The 22,578-nt window shown below is 47.5% G+C and overlaps 1 protein-coding gene across 1 annotated transcript; it reads right to left on the reverse strand.

Moving 5' to 3' along the window:
• Nucleotides 1-1,131: 1,131 nt before the first annotated feature.
• On the reverse strand, nt 1,132-21,479 carry LOC136653447 (tubby protein homolog). The gene is made up of 14 exons (XM_066630344.1): nt 21,351-21,479; nt 16,815-16,971; nt 15,429-15,554; nt 13,134-13,262; nt 11,882-12,001; nt 11,573-11,615; nt 11,312-11,541; nt 11,041-11,189; nt 9,096-9,278; nt 7,234-7,346; nt 4,480-4,594; nt 2,837-2,935; nt 2,550-2,721; nt 1,132-1,265 (listed from the first exon to the last, which is right to left on the reverse strand). The coding sequence occupies exons 1-14, from the start codon at nt 21,477-21,479 to the stop codon at nt 1,132-1,134; spliced, it is 1,899 nt and encodes a 632-aa protein (XP_066486441.1).
• Between the last annotated feature and the right edge of the window lie 1,099 nt (nt 21,480-22,578).

The raw sequence follows: 22,578 nt of genomic DNA on the forward strand, positions 1-22,578 counted from the left end.
CATTACAAAGTCTGGGGGGGACGGACAGAGGGATGCTGGGCTGCCCCACTAGAGAAATAACACAGGGCTAGAGGTATATGATCCTACATTCTGCCCCCTCCCCACTTCCTTTTGACATGTTCCCTAAAGCCAAAGGGATAAGAACTCCAGAGACCCTGTCCAGTGTGAGTGTCATTAAGCTGGCCACTGGGTTTTTTTTTTAAACTGATTTGTTGGGTGTCTTGTACTTTTATATCTTTAAATAAATAAATAAATTTACTGGGGGTTGCACCAACCCTAACGATGCCACTACATTTAGGCTGTGCATCTGATGTTGTATTTTATTCTGTACCGTCTGGTACAGGAGGAGGTCCGTCATGGGGGCGACACAGTGAGCTCTCGCATTGGGTGACGCCCTCTTTCACAGAATCTCCATCTGGGGTTTCCATCCCTTTCAGAAGCCGGCTGTCATTCCAGCTGCTCCCAGAAGCAAATCAACAAACTTGTCTTATCTCTGGGTAAATTTTATTTTCAATCTGTTACCCAATTTGATAGAGAAGGGAAGATGAGTTGGGTTGCAACACGGCTGCTGCCCCTTCCCTTGTTCTGGATTCATGAAGCTGGCAGTACTGACTGTTGCTTTTGCTCTTTGCTGTTTCTTCACTAATGAGGCTGAGGGCCACATCTGGCTGGGTGGTCCGTTTCCTGTGCAGGTGGGTGTTCTCGAGACAGTTTTGGAAAGTGTTGGTGGGAGGAAGGGAGTGAGGGCTGAGCAAGCCCAGATCAGAGTAACAAAGTTCAAAGATTCAGTTCCACGAATCGGCAATTCAGGCTGCGACAGGGAGAAAGTCACAGCAAATGAAGTTAGAACCAAGGTGAAGGAGGGAGGGTCAAAGGGCAGGGGTAACAGGAAACACAGAGAATAAGATGTTGTCGGAATTCAAATGGGAGCAGGCAAAGGGGGGCTGTAAGTCAGCTTGGAGGTAGCAGGTCATGTGGAGGTCTAGTACGATAAAAGATGAAAAGGTTGGAGGTCAAAGGTGAGCAGTACTGAAAGTGAGAAAAGATTGTGTCCAATGTTATGTGGCAGCAGGAAGCAATCTGGAGCAAAGTCACCGGGGTTGGAAATTCGATGCTGGGCGCACTGGCCCTCTACTCGCAAGCAAGTTTCCCATCAAAGCTGGACAAGCAGATCGCAAAGGCTTGAAGCGCACAGAGCGGAAACCGGTAATCCATGGTGAACACGTCTGGCGCCACACGACCAAACTGTAACACAATATACTCCGCTACGGATCAAAGAGAAAAGAACCGATGAGAAAAAAACGGATGGTTTATTATGAACTCTCTATCCTTCCTCATCCATCAGCCTTTCTTAAAAAAAACAACAAAAAACGTGCCTGTCACCCTTCTCACTAACAGACACACATCTTTCTTCCGGTCTCAATCTACAGTGCAGGTTCTACTTCTTCACAGCTATTTATCTTACACATATGGAGCTTTGCAAACAGAGGGATCCTCACATGAACCTGGGCCATGTCCGCACCAGCCAAAATGTGCACAATCTGTGTTGGAATTTGGATGTAATGGCAACTCCATGTCATTGGAGGACAAACTCCAGTCACCTGAGGCCATCTACCTGCTCTCTATGATTCTTGCAAAAGGCATAGTCCTTAATACAATGGGCCCTGTGGATTTGAATATCCACAGATGCCGAGCCCTGGGTTGGACAACCTCAGAGGATCTCCTGGAACACACTTCTGGTTTGCTGGTGCTAACCGGAAGCGCCTTCCAGTTGCGTCCAGAGGTGTTCCGAGGAGGTCAGGAGGCGATGCGCGACTTCCAGAGAGCTGGGTGTGGCCCTCCACATTAGTCATTGCAGCACTAAGTTGGGTCTGCATGGATTTCATTATATGTGGAATTTGGTATCGTCAGGGGGGCCTGGAACCGATCCCCCGTAGATATCAAGGGCTCACTGTGCTAATTTCCTTCTTGCCCTTTCTGCACACGCTTTCTCTTCTTTCCACACAAATGCAGAAGGATGTGCTCTGTTGCTGCCAGGCCATCTCCACCCCCACACACTTCCACGCAAAGAGGACAGCTCTAGGGTTCTCTATTCCAAAGTAGTAGGAATCTCTGACGACTCAGAAGATGTATACGCAACTGAGTGAAGTATTTCTTTTGAAACCTTAACCAGCCTCTGCTCTTGTGTATGTTCATTGATAGCAACTAGCTGGATGGTATATCTTAGCATGAAAAGGGGTGCTTTTGCTGACTGCTCTGCTTGCCCCCCACTTCCCAACAACTTGTTCCAGTAGCCTCCGTATGTAGGTTGGGGACATGCGTCCAATCTCTCTCGCCTGCCTGGGGCAACCGTTTGTCCAAAGACCTCTTGTCCATTGCTCAACTGGAAACAAATTTTGGCTAGGGCTGTTAAACTAGGGGGGTCCCTTGCCCAGCCCATTATAAGGTTGCAATCTTAAGCATGTTTACTTCCAAATAAGCATGGTTAGGATCGGGCAGTCAGACACACTTCTTGGGCTGCACCCCTTTAACTCTGCCCAACAACTCACAGTCATCTTCCGAGATGATTTGGAAATTCTTGACAGAGGCCTGCGTGACGCGACCGTGGAAGTTGAGTACGTATGACTGCGTCTCCTCATTCCAGGCCGGCATCTTGTTTTGGAGTTTGATCAGATTCTGCATGTTCCGGTTCTGGTACCGTGTCAGTAAGGTCTCATGTTCCTACAGGCAGAGACATACACACCAGGCACATAGATGTGCTGTGTTGGCAGCTTTGATCCTGGACCTGAGCCAACAGAGGAGGCCGCCAGCCTCCATGCATCAGTGAATCACTCACATTTTTAGGTCGGATGCAGATCCTCTCATTGTCCGAGTTCATGCCAGGGATTATTACTGTCATTTTCCGTGGACCTCTGAATCCCAAGATATTGGTTTCCTGTTAGGGTCAGAGTGGGGGAAGAAGCAAAGAAACAAGTAAACCTCTGCGGCTCATTCCACAGAAATCTCATTGGGTTAAATCTTATACTTTAGCATTCATTTACGTTGTGGTCTTAACTCTGTGACCTGGATCCAGCCCAAGGGCCTTATGTTGACACCCCTGCTCTAGGTACAAAAAAGCATGGGGCCAATGGAAAGAGTATCTAAGCTCAGACGATCAGGCCAAGACCTGAGCTGGTGTGCTAAATGCTGCCCCTCTTAACCTGGTGATGTGCCAGCACTTCCCAATTTTAAATTGGAAAAGAAAGTGTAGAGCAGAAGAGTGTGGTGGGTTAGAGTGTTGGAGATGCTCTAGCCTACCTTTCTACTCTCCTTCACACTTCCACTCAACCCTCCTCTTTCTTTTCCCATCTAGAGAGTGGGAGAAGGAGCAGGACTGGAGGCAGGTGGATGGACAGAAATGGGCACCCCCTGCCAATCTGCTGCCTCAGGTGGTCTCATGGATGGGCTGGCCCTGCAGACATACACAAGTATTGGTGCCAATGTCAGCTTCCCACCCAGGGCAAATAGCAAAAGCAGGGAACCCAAATCTGTATCAGAACCGATAGCAAGAGCAAAGTGTTAAAAAGCCTGCTTCCACCACGGTCCTGATCCTGTTCACCCCCTTTATTGCTAGAAAGTAAAGAAAAACTGAAATCATCAGGGCCAAGCATGCTATTATGTGCAGCTTAGACATGAAGCGGTCAAAAGGCAATGCTGCCCAGGTTATTCCTAACCTAGACTTGAATTAGGCCCTGAATGTGCAAAATCCATTCACCGAACCACATCAAGAAGAAGCATGATCCCATTTCCCCTGCAGTGAAATAGATTTTTGCATTGTAATGTTCTTTCCCTAACCACACCAACCCAACTGCCAAGAAGGTGCTTCCTCTAGCAGTTTATGCACCTCAGTAGATGTCAGTGATCATGAGACTCCCTCCCTCACCCAGGGGTGGATCCAAGGGAAGGCCATGGGTGCCTAGCCCCTCCCCAAACTGTCTGCCAGCAGGGAAGGGCACCCACCAGGCTGGGAAGCAAAATCAGGTGCCAGGGGAACACCCACTGGGTGGAATGCCAGCGAGATTGGCTGGAATAGGAGCCTAGGTCTACCCAGCTGGTAGATCTGGGCTCCAAATCCAGGCAGGATTCCAGGTCTACCAGCAGGGTAGACCTGGGCTCCTGATTTAACTTGTGGCCTCTGTGGCCAAGGCTTGGTGGGTGGGTAGACCTGGGATCCCGCCTGGACTTGGAACCCAGATCTTCTGAATGAGAAGACTTGAGCTCCCATTTCAGCCAATGGCTCCATGTGGGAGCCCATATCTACTTGCCCAGCAAACCTTGGCTATGGAGGCCATAAGTTAAACCAGGACCCAGGTCTACTCGCCTGGTTGACCTGAGCTCTGGAGTTGATAGTGATCCTGCCCCCCCCCCCAAACACAAACACTGGACCCAACCCTGCTCTCACCCCATCCCCAATAGTCCCCTTTCTTAATTTAAGCTTACATAGCAAATGGCAACCAGCTCTTGACGCAGCTGGGCTGTTTCTGGAACAAAAGGTTTTTTATCCGGGTTGATCCCGTTGTCAAACACTGTAAACTTGGTTCCCAGTACATTGGATCTAGAAGCAGGAGACAAATACACTTGCTGATTTTAAAAAAAATGTATACCCTGCCTTATTTTTCCCAACATAACATTTTCCCCCAAACTAACAAAACAGGAAAAAGAAAAGAACAGCACAAAACGCATTCATTCAAAACACATTCAGCACAAAACACATTTCTTCTTTTGTATTTTTAAGAAATAAATCTACAAAGAGACATTGAGGCCCTTTACGTTAGCGTGAAAGCCAGGGCTGCTGTGCCATGCTTCCAGACCACTGCCACAGACAGCAGAGGGGGGGGGGTGCACAGCAGTGTTGGTGCCAGTAAGTTGGCAGCGGGGTCGTGATCTGGGTGGCACTGATGCGTGCCAGATCCTATCCCCTCTTTCTCAGGTCATTTGCCCATTTTCTCTTGGACTTACGCTGACAAAATGGCTGGTACAGGTCTGAGGAGATCCAAAGGCAATCAGGCAGTCTACCAGAAGGTAAGTAAAATATTTTTTCCTTATCTCCTGCTGGCTGTCTGATTCCCCCATCCACCACTGGATGCCGTGTGCGCTCTGCCACTGTGGCTGCATCAGCACCAATGGGAAGGAGAGAATTGAGCAGTGATATGCATCAAGATTCTGAACAGATCTGAAAGCACTTCTGCAGGCAATAATTAATTTATGGAATTTGCTGCCCTGGAACACCATGCTGGCCGCTAACACAGGTGGCTTTGAAAGAAGAGATGTCTGCCACTGGATATTAGTCATGATGCTTATGTGGGAGCTCTGTCATGGACTCTCCGCTCACAACAGGAGAGGAAACTGAACGCTTTCCACATGCACTGCCTCCGACGCATTCCCGGCATCACCTGGCAGGACAAAGTTCCAAACAACACAGTCCTGGAACGTGCTGGAATTCCTAGCATGTATGCACTGCTGAAACAGAGACGCCTGCGTTGGCTCGGTCATGTCGTGAGAATGGATGATGGCCGGATCCCAAAGGATCTCCTCTATGGAGAACTCATGCAAGGAAAGCGCCCTACAGGTAGACCACAGCTGCGATACAAGGACATCTGCAAGAGGGATCTGAAGGCCTTAGGAGTGGATCTCAACAAGTGGGAAACCCTGGCCTCTGAGCGGCCTGCTTGGAGGCAGGCTGTGCAGCATGGCCTTTCCCAGTTTGAAGAGACACTTGGCCAACAGACTGAGGCAAAGAGGCAAAGAAGGAAGGCCCATAGCCAGGGAGACAGACCAGGGACAGACTGCACTTGCTCCCTGTGTGGAAGGGATTGTCACTCCCGGATTGGCCTTTTCAGCCACACTAGACGCTGTGCCAGAACCACCTTTCAGAGCGCGATACCATAGTCTTTCGAGACTGAAGGTTGCCTATACAATATATTCAGAGACAGTACATGGAATGGACGGTGTGGAATGGAAAAAACAAAACAAAACAAGGAAAGGCTATTCATTTCATGTCCTGCCTGTGGGCTTCCTGGAAGCATCTGGCCACAGGATGCTTAAAGGAACCCGTGGTTGGATCTAGTAGGGCCTTCTTACGTTTCAATGAAATGCAGCATTCTAGACAGAACCTCTTTAAGCGTCATGGATTCCAATCAAGGGTCCCTGTAATTATAGTCTTGTTTAGGAGTTAGTGATCTCTGACACAGTACCCCACAATTCCCAGAATTCTTTCGAGGACACCACGGCAGTCCAGCCACTTTCAAGCTGTTTTAAATCAATAGCATAGAAATGCCCTAGTGTTGAAAATATTGGACTTGAAATGTCCCTCGTGTTCCCTTAGTCATCAATTTCTAAACTGAAAAAATCCCAAATGTTTTAGCTTCCTTGTAGGGAAGAAGCACCAGGTTCTTCTCCCCACTGCAATAATTAAGGCTGCAATCCTACGCACCTGGAAGTAAGTTCCACTGAGCACAGTGGAAGGTACTTCAGAGTAATCATGCATAGGATTTGCATTGTGAGTTGCCTTTTGCTGTGACTTTCCAGCTCTACAATATCATGTTAATACCACCCTGGCCTTGACGTAGTCATGAGGTTTCACAATTTGCTGGAAAGAAGACAATGAAAAACATCAATAAGCTTGAATATTCATGTCCTGCACCTTGTTGAAACTGATTTTCAATTCCAAGGAATGAAGAATTCAAATCACAGTAATTTCCATATTCTGAAATTTAACTGGGGCATAATCCTAACCCCTTATGTCAGTGCTTTCCAGCACTGGCATAGCCATGCCAATAGGACTTGTGCTGCATCCTGCAGTTGGGTGTCACTCATGGAGGGCTCCTCAAAGTAAGGGAATGTTTGTTCCCTTACCTAAGAGCTGCATTGCCCTTATGCCAGTGCTTGAGAGCACTTGACATAAGGGGTTAGGATTGCACCCTTGGTCTAATAAGGACACTGCCTCATTTTCTTTGTGTCTCTTGTTCAACTGCTAACAGTTGAACAAGCTGTTCAATAGCTGCTAACAAAGTGGTTATGTAATTTGTAGAAGGTTTTATACATTCGAGAGAATGGGCGAGTTCTTAAGAAGTCACAAGACCTGCATTGTTTATGCTACATGTTGAAACAGCGATCTTCCCACTTATAAGAGGAACTCCCTCTTCTGTGGTTGAGAGATGATGGCTTAGTTCTGGAGCGTGAAAACAAACTCACCTGACTTTACCAATGAAGCTGTCTCCATCCCGTGAGAGGTCAATGGGGTCCAGGGAAATGAGATAATTTGAAGTCTTGCTTTTTTTCCTCTTCCGCCCAGCCATGAGGAAACGCTGAAAGAGAAAGCCTGGTCTTCAATGAGACACATCCCGTTATGGCAGCAACAATAACAAAACTCCTTGAAATGGCTTCTTTTGAGTGTTTTCTTCTCCTGCTACTCATTGCAAGTTTGAAACTTACAGGCTTTCACTTAAAGGTCTAGCAGCTCATTTCATATCAGACTCTTGGGAGTGGGTTGCAATATAGGTCTGCCCTGCTTATCAAAGGATTTGGAACCCACAGATTTAACTCATCGTGGGTTCCATACCCTCAATGGATGGCTGGACCTGAGCTCCCAGAAGTCCTCTGGTCACATCCATGAGACTTTTGGAGGTCTGGAGAGGCCATGCCATACCTCCAGACACAAGCGGATAACATCTCTAGTTGTATCTGGAGGTCAAAGTAGAACAGACCAGTGGATTTGCTTATCTGTGGGTTTCAGTATCTGTGGGGGATCCGGGAACAGATCTCCCATGGATACCGAGGTCCAGTCTGTAGTTTTAAAACGCAAGTGTAAAAATTGAAAAATTGGATTAGAAAAATATCCCAATATAAAAAGTAGATTAAAATGCAAACCTGTGCGTGTTTACTCAGAAGTCCCACGGCATTCAACAGGACTGACTCCCAGGTACATTTGCACAGGATTGTAGCCTTAATGTAACATGCGCTACATACTGTCTCTCAGGTAGTCCTTGGGAAAGAGGACCGAGATATTTTCATATGCCACCAGGCAAATTTCTCAAGTTGCCTCCTGCTGGGACGGATACTTCCTCTTGGCTAAAAATGTTTCAAAGGCAGCACCTGAGGAATTGGCAGTCGGTTTTATGGAGAGCCTTTGGCAGCTGCCCTAGGATGCCAGCGTCTGATGCTGGCCCTGCCTCACTTGCCTCTCTTCTCAATTCCCAGCATCCCTCAGTTAATGTCTGCCTTAAAATTATACCTTACAAGTCCTGCTAAGTTGACAGGAACCCTTTGCTGAAGCCATCACTTCCATCTTGCGAGGTGTGGGAACAATGGTTCAACTCCTTACTTACGAACTGAACAGCTCACAAAACAATTTTAGGGCTCAATCCTATCCAACTTTCCAGCACCAATGCAGCCACAGTGCAACCCCAAGGTAAGGGGAAAATGTTCCCTTATCTTGAGGGGGCCTCTGTGACTGGCTGCATTGGCGCTGAAAGGTTGGATAGCTGCATTGGCGCTGAAAGGTTGGATAGCATGGAGCCCTTCAAAGTGGATTGCTAAACAGAGACTGAACACTGAATGTGACACGAACTGAGCACCTCCACCGCAGGTTGCACAAGCAAAAACATGCAGCACGTGCCCAGCACAGACATACCAATGAAGACAGCTTCTTTCTCTAAGACCTGTTGCGATCGTGTAGATCGTGTAGATCGTGTAGATCTGAGAAGAATGTCTTATTCACAACACCAGCCCGTGTGTCAAGTTAATATGTCCAGAGACACATCATCCCATGGTAGGCAATGTACGTTTAAGAAACATCATTTCCCTGAAGATTCATCGGAATTCTAACCTGAACACATTTCAGAAGCATTTTGATAGCATCGATTTAAGTAACAATGTTCTCTCAACTTCCTTATGTTCTGCTATTTTAGTAACATATTGCTTACCTTGAATACTTGGGATCGGGCAGGATATACATTCAAATAAGTGAGAACAATTTATTCCTATTGCAGAAAGAAAGATTACTGATTACGGAGTAGTTTAAAAGCAGCACGGAATTCTTCCCGGCTTGCCAATACCTTCTTTCCATTTTCCATTTCAAGATGGAGGTAGTAAAAGGGAAAGATGCCCTTGTCCATCCCTTTCCGGTCCCGTGTGATGCGACACTGAATCGTGCTGCCCGGAGGAGCCGCTTTCAGGACAAACGCCTCTATCTCGTCCACTTTGAGGGTCAGGGGAGTGCTGAATTCCCCACTTGGAGACTGTCAGCAAAGGAGAAAAATAAAGGTGGGCTGTGATGGGCTGAGGTGTGGCAGCTCAGGCAAGAATAACTGATCCCTACTGGGCTAATGGACGTGCCCCTTCTGTTTATATGAGAAGATATCTGCACCACAAATATACCTGTAACCGGTGGTGGACCCGGGGCAGGGGTACAAGTGCGCCAGGTGTCAGGAATTTAGGCACCTGTGGAGGCAGCACCGCGACCCAACCCCCCGTCGCCCCCAGTTTTTTAAGTGGTGGGGAACCACGTGGCAGTGGCTGCAGGAGCACAGCCACTGCTGGCGCAGTTCCATGCCAATTTGAGGGCTGCCTTCCCTCCCCTCCCCTTTCTTTAAAGGGGAGGGCGGCCCTCAGGTCAACAGTGAACCACACCCAGAGCGGTTGCACTCCTGCAGCCACACAAGGCACAGTTCCTGACCATGTCCGAGGGCTGCCCTTCTCTCCTCCCCTTTAAAGAAAGTCTGTACCAGTTTCTCACCCACAGAATCCTGACAGTTTTATGACTGCTGGAATAAGTCCAAGGAGAGCCACAAGGCATCCCAGGAAGGAATTTTGGCGATAGGATCTTGGCACAAGCCGCTGCAGCTGGATCCACCCTTCCCCAACATATCCCTGCTTCCTCCCTCTGACACACTCTGTTACTCCCCTCTTGGCCCATGGCCCACCCCCACCGACAACTCACTGGCACCAGCAGAGCCTCTCGGAGCCGCTGAAGCATACATTGCACCTCTCACCATTTGCAGTAGCAGCCCAGCAGCGCACGATGGTGGCCTGGCTTTCATGCCGCCATAAAGCACCTTGCACTGCTGGAACACTAGTTCTGGCAGCATGAGGCCTCAGTAGGATCAGGGCCTTAATCAAGTGACAGAATAATCAACTGAAATTCATATGATCCATGAATCATGGATGGAAAATTGGATCCATGAATCATATTTGGAAAAGCAAAAAATAATTCTGGTGAGGATACATAAGGGCTCAGCAGGGATCTCAATATTGTTGAAATGTCTGCTTGACAGTAGTCAAGGTCCTGCAGCCAGTTACAATGCCAGGCCTGGTGGCTCCTGGAGCCCAGTGATGTCATGCAGCACTCCCTGTGCCTGCGCTGTCACCCCCCTCTCCAGTGCGTGCACAGCCCTTGCTTTCAAAAATGGCTCCATCTGAGCTGTATAGAGCACAGGGCATTGGGGGGGGGGGTGATTTCATGGGATTTGCCATGCCACTGAGTTAAGTGCAGTCACCCTCCCTTCAGTGGAGATGATGGAAAACCGCCACTCTGCTGCAGGGGGCAATGCTCCCCCAGCCCTGCCTCAGCTATGCCACTGCCTGCAACTCCAGCCTGATCTTACCTGCTGGACTATGTTAGAATCAGCCACCCTCGGTCACCTCTTTGTGCTCCTTCCCACACTCAAAACAATCCCTTAATTAACCTAATCTAATTCATCACTCAACTAAGATCTGCAAACCTCTTAATGAGCCACAAGGTTTGACAGGAATGGGTGGTGTGAATCTGGTGTGGTGTGGGTGGAAGGGCGGGATTTAAAAAAACATAATTCCCCCCTCCCAAGGTAGACCTAGGACTTCCTGGAACATGTTGTGTTAATGAAACACTGATGGATATCTAAAGCAGGAAAAACATAACTTAGGAAGCGATGAGGAAGCCCATCCACTGAAGTGAAGGAAGTTGCCCAAACAGTCATTACAGCACCTTAAAAGGAGCATGTGATTTTGGCCTTAGCATCTTACAGGGGACAAGTCTGCCTCCTCGTGTATGTACATGACACTGCTGAGGATGTCTTGGGCCTCCTCTTCTTCCTCCTTGAAGTCTTCATCCTCATCCTCATCTTCATTCTCCTCATCCTCACTTAGGCTTCTCCTTCCATTGGTGAGAGACCCTGGGAAGAGTGGGGAGGGTTTCAAATGATGGGAAGACTGTTGACTGCAGCCGTGTACCAGAATCCTTTGCACTGAACCACGCCACCCAAGAAACACTCCTTGTAGCTGGAAAACTACTTACCTCTATGTAGTAGTATCCTATCCCTGGGCTTCTTCGTGGGTGAAGGTGGCACTGTGAGTTCCTGGGATGAGTCCCCTTCGCTTTCAGAGTCACTGTGAAGCATCTGAACATCACATGTTTCACCAATAGCATTCTTTAGCTCTGCAGGCTCCAGGACTTCTTTCTGGAGATAGTTCTTGACAACTAAATGAATGGGATAAAATATAGCATCAGTTAGAGCAGTTCTGCGACTGCCACCTTCTGGCTTGAATTGGTTTCAACATCACCTTCTTTTTGCTCTGGTTTGCTTGTAGGAAGTCACTGTCTGGGGCTGGAAGATGGCTAGATAGCAGATCTGGGAGGAAATTTGCACCCTCCCCCTGCATTTGTTTATCTTCACTGCCTCCGCGGTAGGTTACCTTTCACTATTCACGTCCACCGAGCATTTAATGAATACTTTCATACACCCCTGAGAGCACACATGCTTCCCATGTGCCCTTTTCTACAAACATGGGGCACATGCTTGTAGTAGGAGCTCACATTCCCTTGCACATAAATGTGTGTTCTCTTGCCATAGATCCTTCTTTGTACAGTCAGATCTTGGAATCTCACCTTCCCTGTCCATGATAATAGATGGGACTTTCTGTTTGGGGGATAAAACCTCCTTCTTTGATTTGGAAGCTGGGCCACGTCGCTGGGTTTTGGGTCGCCCTACAGAAGGTGAAGAAAAGCAATGTTTTATTCCATGGCTACAGTTGCCTAACAGACCAGGGTTAAATGTTTGGGAGGGCGCAATTTAACTTATGCAAACGGAATCGGAGAAAGGGCAGATTGTTTCCTACAGCTACTTTGCTATGATAAGAAAATACCATCATCATCATCATCATTTATATACTGCTTTTCAACAAAAAGTTCACCAAGCAGTTCACAGGCTAGCTGAAATAATTAAATGGCTCCCTGTCCCAAAAGGGAACAAACTCTCAAAAAATGCAGACCGCCACCACCAGCAACAGCCACTAGAAAAGATACTATGCTGGGGTGAACACGGATGGTTACTCTTCCCCTGCTAAATTTAAGAGGAGTACCCCTTGAAAAAGTGCCTCTTGCCCAGCTAGACCTGGTTGTAGTAATTTTTTTTTTTGAAGGGGGGAATAATTATATTGCAGCATCAGCCTGCTCAGTGTGATCTAGTCTACTATAGTACTGTACTGCAATAAGTATATGAAATATATTAATTAATATTGAGGCTTTTCAAGGCTCCTGTGCCTTTAGTTGAAAGCTTCCATTGTGCAGCTTTTGCCCCTTTTTATCACTTCATCACTACTGGGGGATGAGTGATGAATTGCCCCATGATTGCTCCTTGATTAGTCAGCTTCTCTGCCCTCCCCCCAAGTTAAGAAGCAGTGTTAATTATTGATTTCATTATTATTATTTTCCTCCCACTCTCTAGCCTGTTTCTCCCTCTCCCCGCCTCCCTTCCACCCCTTGCACTAAATTACCGGCACCGGTGGGTGCCCCCAGTTCACTGGCATGCAGACCCAGCCACTCACCACTTGTGACACCTGACACAAGCATTCTGGTGGCATAAGGCCCAAACAGGATTGGACTGCAAATGTAGTATTTCTAGTTATGGGAGTCCTGGTACTTTTGTGCCAAGCGCCAAGATGGGAACGCTGCCTCTGTTTTTGGCCATCCTTGTTTGTGAAGCCAGAATTCATCCGTAAGCAGATGCAAAGAGCATGTCTAGTTGACCAAAGTTCATTGCCTGGTAGCAAAGCCTAACAACAAATTGTCAGTTGCCTAGCAACAGAGAAACTCATCATGATGACGGCTGCTTAGTAACCCAGCCCTTTCCCAACCTCACCTTCTCTCTGCTTGGCCTGCCAGCCATTCTTGGGTACCGACTCATTCTTGTTGATAGGTTGGGTTTCTTCCAAAACAGCCACTTCAAGCTCCGCCTCATCAAAGAAATCTGAAGAGACAGAAACAGGAAAACAATAGTTAATTTCTGAAAAGAGAGGCACTGGGATTCAAACCACCCCCTGACCTAGAAATCCTGGTCCATGTTATTTAAATATTTAGTGCCATTTGTATGCATTGTGCTTTACACATTATAAGTCCTCTGCCCCGAGAGGCTTACAGTTCCAAATCTCCAATATATAGGTTCAGGCTATGGTTACTAAGAGAACTTATGGTTCTCTTATTACCTATTTGAATTGTTTATTTTATTAGTAGTAAACTGGCTGAGCCCTGCCACTGAAAACATGTTCTGGGGTGGAGACAACAGGTACGGAGGTAGTGACAGACCCAGCTCAAATTAAGCTTAGGTTTGGTTTTTATGAGGATGCCTGGAAAGAGGAGGCAGCTAAGATAAAGGAAAAGACTGTGCATTGCACTGAGACCTGAGGAAGGCGAAAGACTAAGGTTTCAATCCTATCCAGTTCTCCAACACCAGTACAGCTGCAATGCAACTCCAAGGAAGGGAACAAATGTTCCCATACTTTAAGGAGGCCTCTGTGACTGTCTCCCCACCATAGGATGCAATGCATGCCCCAATGGCACGGCTGCACTGGCACTGGAAAATTGGATAGGATTGGGCCCTAATTCATGCCTGCATCACAGCCAGACTAGATTCCTACAACATGCTGCCTTGGAAGAAATGCTGGAAACTACAACTGGTAGAAAATGAAGCCATTATTTCTCAAACTGTGTGTCGGGACCCACTTAGGTGGGTCACGAGCCAATTTCAGGTGGGTTAAGCAGCAACTGGCTCAGCCGCCACTGAAAATACAGAGCTGCTGGGCAGAGTGGGTTCCCAGTGGGAAAAAGTCATGGTGCTTTGTTCTGAATTAGTGGGAAGAGGGGATGCTGGAAAGGGAGGGGAGGGCTGTGTGGTTGGAGAAGGATCCAAGTCTGCTTTGACTTCCGAGCTGTCTGATCTTGGAAGCTAAGCAGGGTCAGGCCTGGTTAGTACTTGGATGGGAGCCTGCCTGGGAATACCGGGTGCTGTAGACTTATACCATAGTCTTTCGGGACTGAAGGTTGCCAACCAGGGTTTCCAGGGAGCTATGCCAAATAACAGAACAAGCACGCTGTGTTATAGAACCTTTGGCTGACTGCGGTTTAGGATTGAAGCCTAAACTGATGATGTCACTTCTGGTCATTACATCACTTCCAGGTCAATAACATCACTTCTGGTGGGTCCCAACAGATTGTCATTCTAAGAAGTGGGTCCCAGTGTTAAAAAGTTTGAGAACCACTGCACTAAGCTGTCGTCTGCAGTAAGCTGCTGAGAAGATACAATACCAATTCTGGAAAAAAAAATTGTTTAGTTTCTTGTTGGTTCCTGGGCCCCATTCAAAGCCAAAGTCTTGCCCTTTAACGCCCTCATGGTGGTGGGCCAAAAGTACTCAAAAGTCTGCCTCCTCCCACACACAAACACCCATTCTTTAAGTCCTTCTTTGGAAATCCTTCTTTGGGTCCCCTCACCACTTCTGGTACTCCCAGGTGGGGAAATTACTGGGACACAGCCTTCTCCACAGTGGCATCAGAACTCTGAAATTCTCTCCAAGGAGAAGTACTCTCTGCCTTTTCAGTCAAGACATTTCAGAGGGCTTTGGGGACACCCTAACAGCCCCATCCTATCCCCAGTGGAGCCGCCAGGTGTAGTGGTGCCAAAGTGGCCACAGCTTCATCCAGAGGCACTTCATTCAGAGGTCTCCTCGGGGGAAGCCCCAAGCCCTGCAGTGTGGCTTCTCAAGTCTGTGCAGGCTATTTTGCAGCTTGACACGGAGTATAGGATACAGACAGAAACCCACACCTTCCGAGATCCCCCCCATGCATCTTCTTGTGTAGCCTCCACCCTGCCCCTGACACATCATATAACTGTTGGCTGAGAGCTTCCACTCTGGCCCCTGCTTTCTCCCAGTGTCCTTCCTGGACCTTGCAAATCTTCCGGGAACATGGATTTCAATGAAGTGTAGTGGTAGTGAAGGCGTTGGCAACCAGGACTTCTTGTTTTGGGCAGTTTGGTTTTTCTTAGAGAGGAGAAGGAGGTTTTTCGGACAGGCACACTAGAGGAGACTTGATACCTGTGGAAGGGGCGATCAGGTCTCTAGGGTTCAGAACTCTCTGTTACCTGAATAGGTCGCCAGGCTTTCCCCTTGGCCGTTGTGGGTCCAGTTCATTTGCACAGAGTTGCCCCACATGTCAGCCCCAAGATGGGCCTCTGGGACCGATTCCACAAGGAAAGGGTTGTTTGTACCTTTGGAGAGACAGACGGATGATTAGACATGCTGTTGAGGTGATTCGTCATTAGGAAGAATGGACAGCAAATCTCACCTGAGGAGAATGGTTCACACTTTCCAACTCCCCATCCCAGCTGCTCACAAACATCCACTACTACTTAGGTGAGGGGGCAAGTTTAATCTAGTTAGTACCTAAGCATATTGGATATGCTCCTAGGAGGTTTGAGTTCAAATCCTAACCCTGCCGCAGATGTAGACCCAATAAACATATGCAAATTCTAACATGGTAGCAGGGCTGGCCCAAGGTCTTCTGGTGTCTGAGGTAGCATGCCACACATTGGCCCCTTTTACCTGGTGATGTTCCAGCCTCTGCTCCTCCTGTTCCCTGGACTGGCAACACAAGAAGGGGATGGAATGGAAAAGGAAGAGTGTGGAGAGGAGAGTTTTCCAGTCTAGGGAGTGAGAGAAGGAGTAGCAGCGGAGGCAAACAGGCAGAGAGAGGTGGGCGCCCTGTGGCAAGCACCTTAATCGATCTGGTAGGTGGGCACTGCTACACGGCACTGCTCTGGACTATAATCACCTGGAAGCAGCTCCACAGCCCCAACAAAGCTGAAAGTGTAGAAGGAAACCCAGGGCCAAAATCACACCCAGGTCCAGACTAGCCGTGCAGCTATTCCATGGGTAAACACATCCGTGAGTTTCAACTCCCATGGGATTTACGACCACATATTCACTGCTACAGAGGGCTTTCTTGGAGGCCAAAGCTTGCTAGTCCCTCCTCCGGCACCTCCAATCATCCTTTGGCAAAACTTCTAGATAAGATGGTGGTGTGATGCAGGCACGCCCCCTCCTGCTTAGATCATGCAAGTCCCATTCAGCATAGGTCCCATCTCTCCCTGCAACTGGCCCTTTAATTCCAACTGCATTAACAAAAGCTAAAACTGGAAACAAAAAAAAATTAACAAGCAATTGCTGGGGCTGCAACAAGGAAACCGCTTATTAAAGGCCCCCCCCCCCCAGTGAACAGGAGCTGACCAATTAGGGGCAACTCAGAAATGCTTTGGCCACATGTAACTCCAGGGTAAGCAATTTTCTGCAGCATCCACTATCGTGGGATGCTTAACTGGAGACAAATCAATGGAAGGAAGAACAAAACATCCTAAGATCGTGACCCTCTGAACTGCAGAGATCACCTTGTACATGAGGAGGCCAAACCTAAGAGTGGACTGCTAGAGACCAGAGGAGATTCTGGGCCTGGATAGCGGACTCCCACTCACCATTGCACAGACTGTGTTCACTGCAGGACTCCATGAGGGGGGTGCGTTCCTCAGGCTTGCGCCTCCCACAGCGCCCCTTCAGCTTGGAGTCCAGGTTGGCCTGGACCATGAGAGGCTCCTGGCGCTTACGACGTTGCTTCTTTTCAATGATCTGGCGCTGGATGGTGCATAAAGAGGGGTCAGGAAAGAAAGCAGGGAAAGGGGGATTTACAAGAGGATTCTGTTTCTGAGCAAAGGCCAACTAACTTCAATAGACTGGGTTTCAAGGAGTCCCACAACCAGTTCCATGTGCCTAAGGGCTGCCATGTCTCCAACAGCAGCCATCTATCCCCCCATAAAATGGGTCAGGCCAGAGCTTGACCTAGAAATCTATAGCTTTGTGCACAGTGTCCCATGCAATGAACTATCAGGACTACAACCAGGAGTATCCCCAGCTCTTGTCAGACATTGTTATTGTGAACTGATGTGTTGGGGGGATGGGACGGGACGACAGCTAGCCATGCCCCTGTGACAAATCATAATGTGGCCACAAAGTTGGGAGTGCTTTCAGAGCTATAACTCAGGCTGCTTAGCTAGCAATATCCTGTCTCTCAATCTATATACAGTAGTTCCATCGTATTTGTTGATGGGGTCAGAGCATGCTTTTCATGACATGTTTGCCATGCTGCAAATGCCAGGTTCAATCTCTGGCATCTCCAGGAAGGGCTAGGAAGAACCTCTGCCTGAAACCCTGGAGAGCCTGCGGCCACTCAGTGTACTGAGCTAGATGGACCAATGGTTGACTTGGGGTCAGGCCTGTTCAGCAAGAGGGGAGATGCTTCCACCTCTGCCAGACCCACCACGCTTTGTAGAGAACTGAATGAACACTAGAGCAGGGAGGGGCAGATTAAGACTCTCCTTTGATTTGCATCTCCTCCATCTCTACCCCTTGCTTTTTTAAAAGAGGGCCCACAGATTGGTTTTGCCTGATGGCAGCCAAGATTCTGGGCCCACTCAAGCCTCTTGCTAGAAAACAGCAGAAACTGACTGATGGAAGCTGTGCATTATATATTGCCTCAACAAGTTCAACTTTATGGTATGCAAGCACTGCAGACCGAACATGCCAGGTCATCACAGCCCTCTGCCTCAAAAGATGTTTCCAAGGGGACCTTCACAGAGGTGTCACTAGGGTTCACATCACCCGGTATGAGAGCTCATTGCGTCACCTCCATGATAGCTCTCCTTCTGTACCAGACCCCACAGAATAAATTACATCATATGGACACCCTAAATGCAGTGGTATCACTAGGATTGGTGTAACCCCCATCAACTATATTTATTTATTTATTTAAATATAGAACCGTACAAGTCACCCAACAAATCAGTAGCCAACAAAAAAACCAGTGGTCAACCTCATGACACCCACACAACTGAATAAGAGTTCTAGTATTAGCTGTGATACATTGAAATAAGAGCTGACTCGTGCTAACGCCTTATTGGTTCCCTGCTCTGCCACCTCATTGGCTCTCAGAACAATCAGTCTCATTAGTCAGTTTTGATTTAAGAAAACCCACTTTTTGTTACATATGGCAGTTGTGTTTTCTTTTTCTGATTGTTTGGCTATAACTTTTGATAGAATACAGATATTTCAACATTGTGTGTTTGAATGATATATGACGGTATTATTCGAAAATACCAAGATTTTCACAATTTTGGCCAATAGTGGTGTCAACCCCACCTGAGTGAGTCACTCAGTACAGTCTGCATCCCCCACACCTTCCCTAGCAATACCACTGGCCCTTCAGCACCAAGTAAGTTGCCCCAGGGCTGTAGCTAGGTGGGGGCCAGGGGGGACTTTGCCCCCCCCGAGCCAGCAGTTTGCTCCCCCCCCCCCCTAGCATTTTTTCCAAACCTGTTCTCTTTATTTAATCTGGCATCAGTTGGGGGTGATTTGAAGCCCTTTTTGCAACATTTTATGTGCACAGGAAGGAAGAGGGCTTGGTGCTTCTGACAGGGATGGGGAGTGAGGGAGAGAGTGCATGTGTGTAGAGTGAGTAGAACAGGGTCCTGGGGGGGGGAGCTCCTTGGACGTTATGACCTCTGGTCACCCTGCCCCATCCAGAGCACATGGAGAGTGGAGCTGGTCAAGAGCAGCTACAAGAAGGTTGGGAGAGATTTCTCCTTGTACTGGCTGGGGGAAGGCAGGGTGCTATTTCTTCTACTGTGGAACATGCTAATTACTACAATGGCACTGCTGTGGGAGGGCAGGGAGAAATGTTTCTGTTTGGAGAAATCATGGGGGCAGGTTCTTGCCTTTCAGATATACTTTTAAAATTAATGGCTGCTGCTTGGGGGCTGGGGAGACCCCTTTTCTGGTGGGAGAAAATATGGAAAGCATTTGAGCTAAAGAGAACGAAGAACTTAAGTGTGGGAAAGGTTCTAAGCAGGGGCGGATCCAGGGGAAGCCATGGGTGCATACCCCCCAACTGTCCTGCCAGCAGGGAAGGGCGCCCACCAGGACGGAGAGCAAAATCAGGTGTCAGGGGAACACCCACTGGACGGGTGTCAAGGAGATTGGCTGGAATGGGAACCCAGGTAGACCTGGGTAGACCAGGTCCAGACGGGAGCCCAGGTCTACCCACCCAACAAATAGCCACAGAGGCCTGAGGGGGGACATAATTGAGACATATAAAATTATGCAAGGGATGGCTAGAGAGATGTTCTTTTCCCTCTCACATAACACCAGAGCCAGGGGACATTCACTACAATTGAGTGTTGGGAGAGTTAGGACGGACAAAAGAAAATACTTCTTTACCCAGCATGTAATTAGTCTGTGGAACTCCTTGCCACAGGAAGTGGTGATGGCAACTTGCTTCGATGCCTAAGAGGGGATTGGACAAATTTCTGGAGGAAAGTCCATCACAGGTTACAAGTCATGATAGGTATGTGCAAGCTCCTGATTTTAGAAGTAGGCTACCTCAATGCCAGAGACAGGATTGGACACCAGGATGCAGGTTGTGTCTTGCTGTCTTTTGTGCTCCATGAAGCATTTGGTGGGCCACTGTGAGATACAGAAAGCTGGACTAGATGGGCCTGTGGCCTGATTCAGCAGGGCTCTTCTTATGTAGGCTATAAGCTCAATCAGGAGCCCAGGTCTACCCAAGCAGGTAGACCTGGCCTCCAAGTTCAGGTGGAAGCCCAGACCCAGGTCTGCCTGCCCAGCAAATGTCCACAGAAGCGATAAGCTCAAGCAGGAGCCCAGGTCTACCCACCCAGCAAATGGCCACAGAGGCTATAAGCTCAAGCGGGAGCCCAGGTCTACCTGCCTGGTTGACATGGGCTCTGAAGGTAGTGCTCATGGCCCCCTCCCAAATACAGACACTGGATCCACGCCTGGTTCTAAGGAGATTCAACTCAGAAAGCTGGGAGAATTCACCTCAACCTGGTAGAGTCAATAAACTCAAATCTTCTGTACTTTGCTTTCTAAAAGTAATGAATATTGTAAAAAAACCCAAAAAACTAGTGTTCCAATGGCTACTGTATTTGACTTGCATATCTTTCCTCTTGCTTTCATGTAAAGTAAATAAATTTTATTTTAATATGTATCAATGCATCAGCAATGTGTCATTGACAAATGTTATATAGGTGCTAGATAGGCGCTAGATAGGCGTTAGATAGGTGCTAGACAGGTACTACATAGGTGTTAAATAGGCGCTATATAGGCATTAGATAGGCACTAGATAGGTGTTAGATAGGTGCTAGATAGGTGCTAGATAGGCGCTATATAGGTGTTAGATGCTATATAGGTGTTAGGCATTATATAAGTTATGTAGGTGTTAGGTGCTAGATAGGCGCTAGATAGGTGCTGGACAGGCGCTATATAGGTGTTATATAGGCGCTATATAGGATATAGGTGTTAAATAGATAGGCGCTAAATAGGTGTTAATAGGCGCTGTATAGGCATTAAATAGGTGTTATGTAGGTGTTAGATAGGCGCTACATAGGTGCTAGATAGGTGTTATATAGGCACTAGATAGGTGGTAGGTGCTAGATAGGCACTATATCAGTGTTAAATAGGCACTAGATAGGCATTATATAGGTGTTAAGATAGGTGTTAAATAGACAATTTCAATACAAGTAAATACTACCTGCATCACAGTGATATGTTTTACTTTTGCAGGGTTGCAAGGCTGCGTATTGCACTGGTGTGTAAATGAAAGGATATGTTGCAAGTTATTTCTATGTAGGCAATACATTTTACATGGCATGCAGAGATGCATTTATTCTATGCAAATTATTGTTACATGGCTTTACAGCTAATGAATGCACCTTTCAAAAAAAAAACCCAGATTATTTTCTCTTCATGACATTTGGGGGAGTTACAAGTATTTGATGTTTCTCCATACTTATCCTTTCATTTTGCCCACGTATAGATACCTGACATCATTGCCCCCCTCTAAAAAATAGTCCGTCGTCCCCACCTCTAGAATTCTGGCTATGGGCCTGAGTTGCCCACCCCTGAGAATCTAAACCCAAAAGACTACCCTATGGAGGTACCTGAAATTCCAATTTCTGCTTCCGGACAGTTGCTGCTTCTTTGCTGACGTTGCTAGAAGAAAAAGAGGTGCCAATGACAGGAGGTGAGCTGGGGAGGGGACGGAGACGGCGGTACAAATTCCGGTACATTCTGAGATGTGGCAGTAGCCTGCCAGCTTCGGGGCAGCCCCACATGCAGGCAGGCCAGTCCCCAGAACTCTACTTCCTGGGGATTCCAAACACCATGGCGCTGACAGAACTTTGTGACCTCATAAACGTCCCAAGATTCAGGCCGTTTGTAGGGTGGGAAAGTGGCTTGTCCAGGGATCCTTCAACCCCCCACCCCCAAAATCACCATTATGCAAAAAAAAATTACTTCACTTTCTCCACCTGAAAGCAACTTAACACTTTTGGACTGCCTGCATTGTACACACTGACGGAAAGTATGAGTAAGGAATAACAGGACAGGCTCTTTAAATAGGGAAAATATCCTTAATCTTGCATTTTATTTCTTTATGGGAGTGTTGTATAAGCAGGGGTTGCTCTTTTTTTTTCCCCAGACTGCCTCTCCTTGCACCAAAGAACATAACATAAAAAACGTTTTTGTATTTTTTTCCACTGTTTTGATTATTTCATTCTGTTTTTCGAACAGTTTTATTCTTTTGTGTCGTTCGCCACTTTACAAACCTTTTTAAAAGCAGGCTAGAGATCCTTTCGATAAACAAATGATGCCACAGATTTAAACTTAGTAGAGTAGCCGGGGGGGCAAAACGGTAAGTACTGCAAGTGCCGCAATGCTCTTTGTAAGTGCCCCTCCCACTCACTCGGAGCCATTCTGGGTGCTGTTTGGTTCCGCGAGTGCCTGCAAGTTGCCGTCGCTGCCCTGAATGGCTCTGATGGCGAATGGATTTGCAATCCCCTCTAGTTACGCCACTGTTTAAACCAGTGGTGCTCAAACGTTTAGCACCGGGACCCACTTTTTAGAATGAGAATCTGGAAGTGATGTCATGACTGGGAAGTGATGTCATCAAGCAGGAAAATTGTTAACAATTCTAGGCTGCAATCCTACCCACACTTACTCAAGAATAAATCCCATTTACTATCATTGTTAAAAGCTTTTACAGAGTAGCCTGTTCAAAGTACCGATCTGTCACATTTCCACTAAAGCAGTCACACACCATCAAGTCTAATATATTAAAAGTTAAATACTGAAATGGATGGGGACCCACCTGAAAATTGGCTCACAACC

Source organism: Tiliqua scincoides, chromosome 5, assembly GCF_035046505.1.
Source record: "Tiliqua scincoides isolate rTilSci1 chromosome 5, rTilSci1.hap2, whole genome shotgun sequence".
NCBI classification, from domain to species: Eukaryota; Metazoa; Chordata; class Lepidosauria; order Squamata; family Scincidae; genus Tiliqua; species Tiliqua scincoides.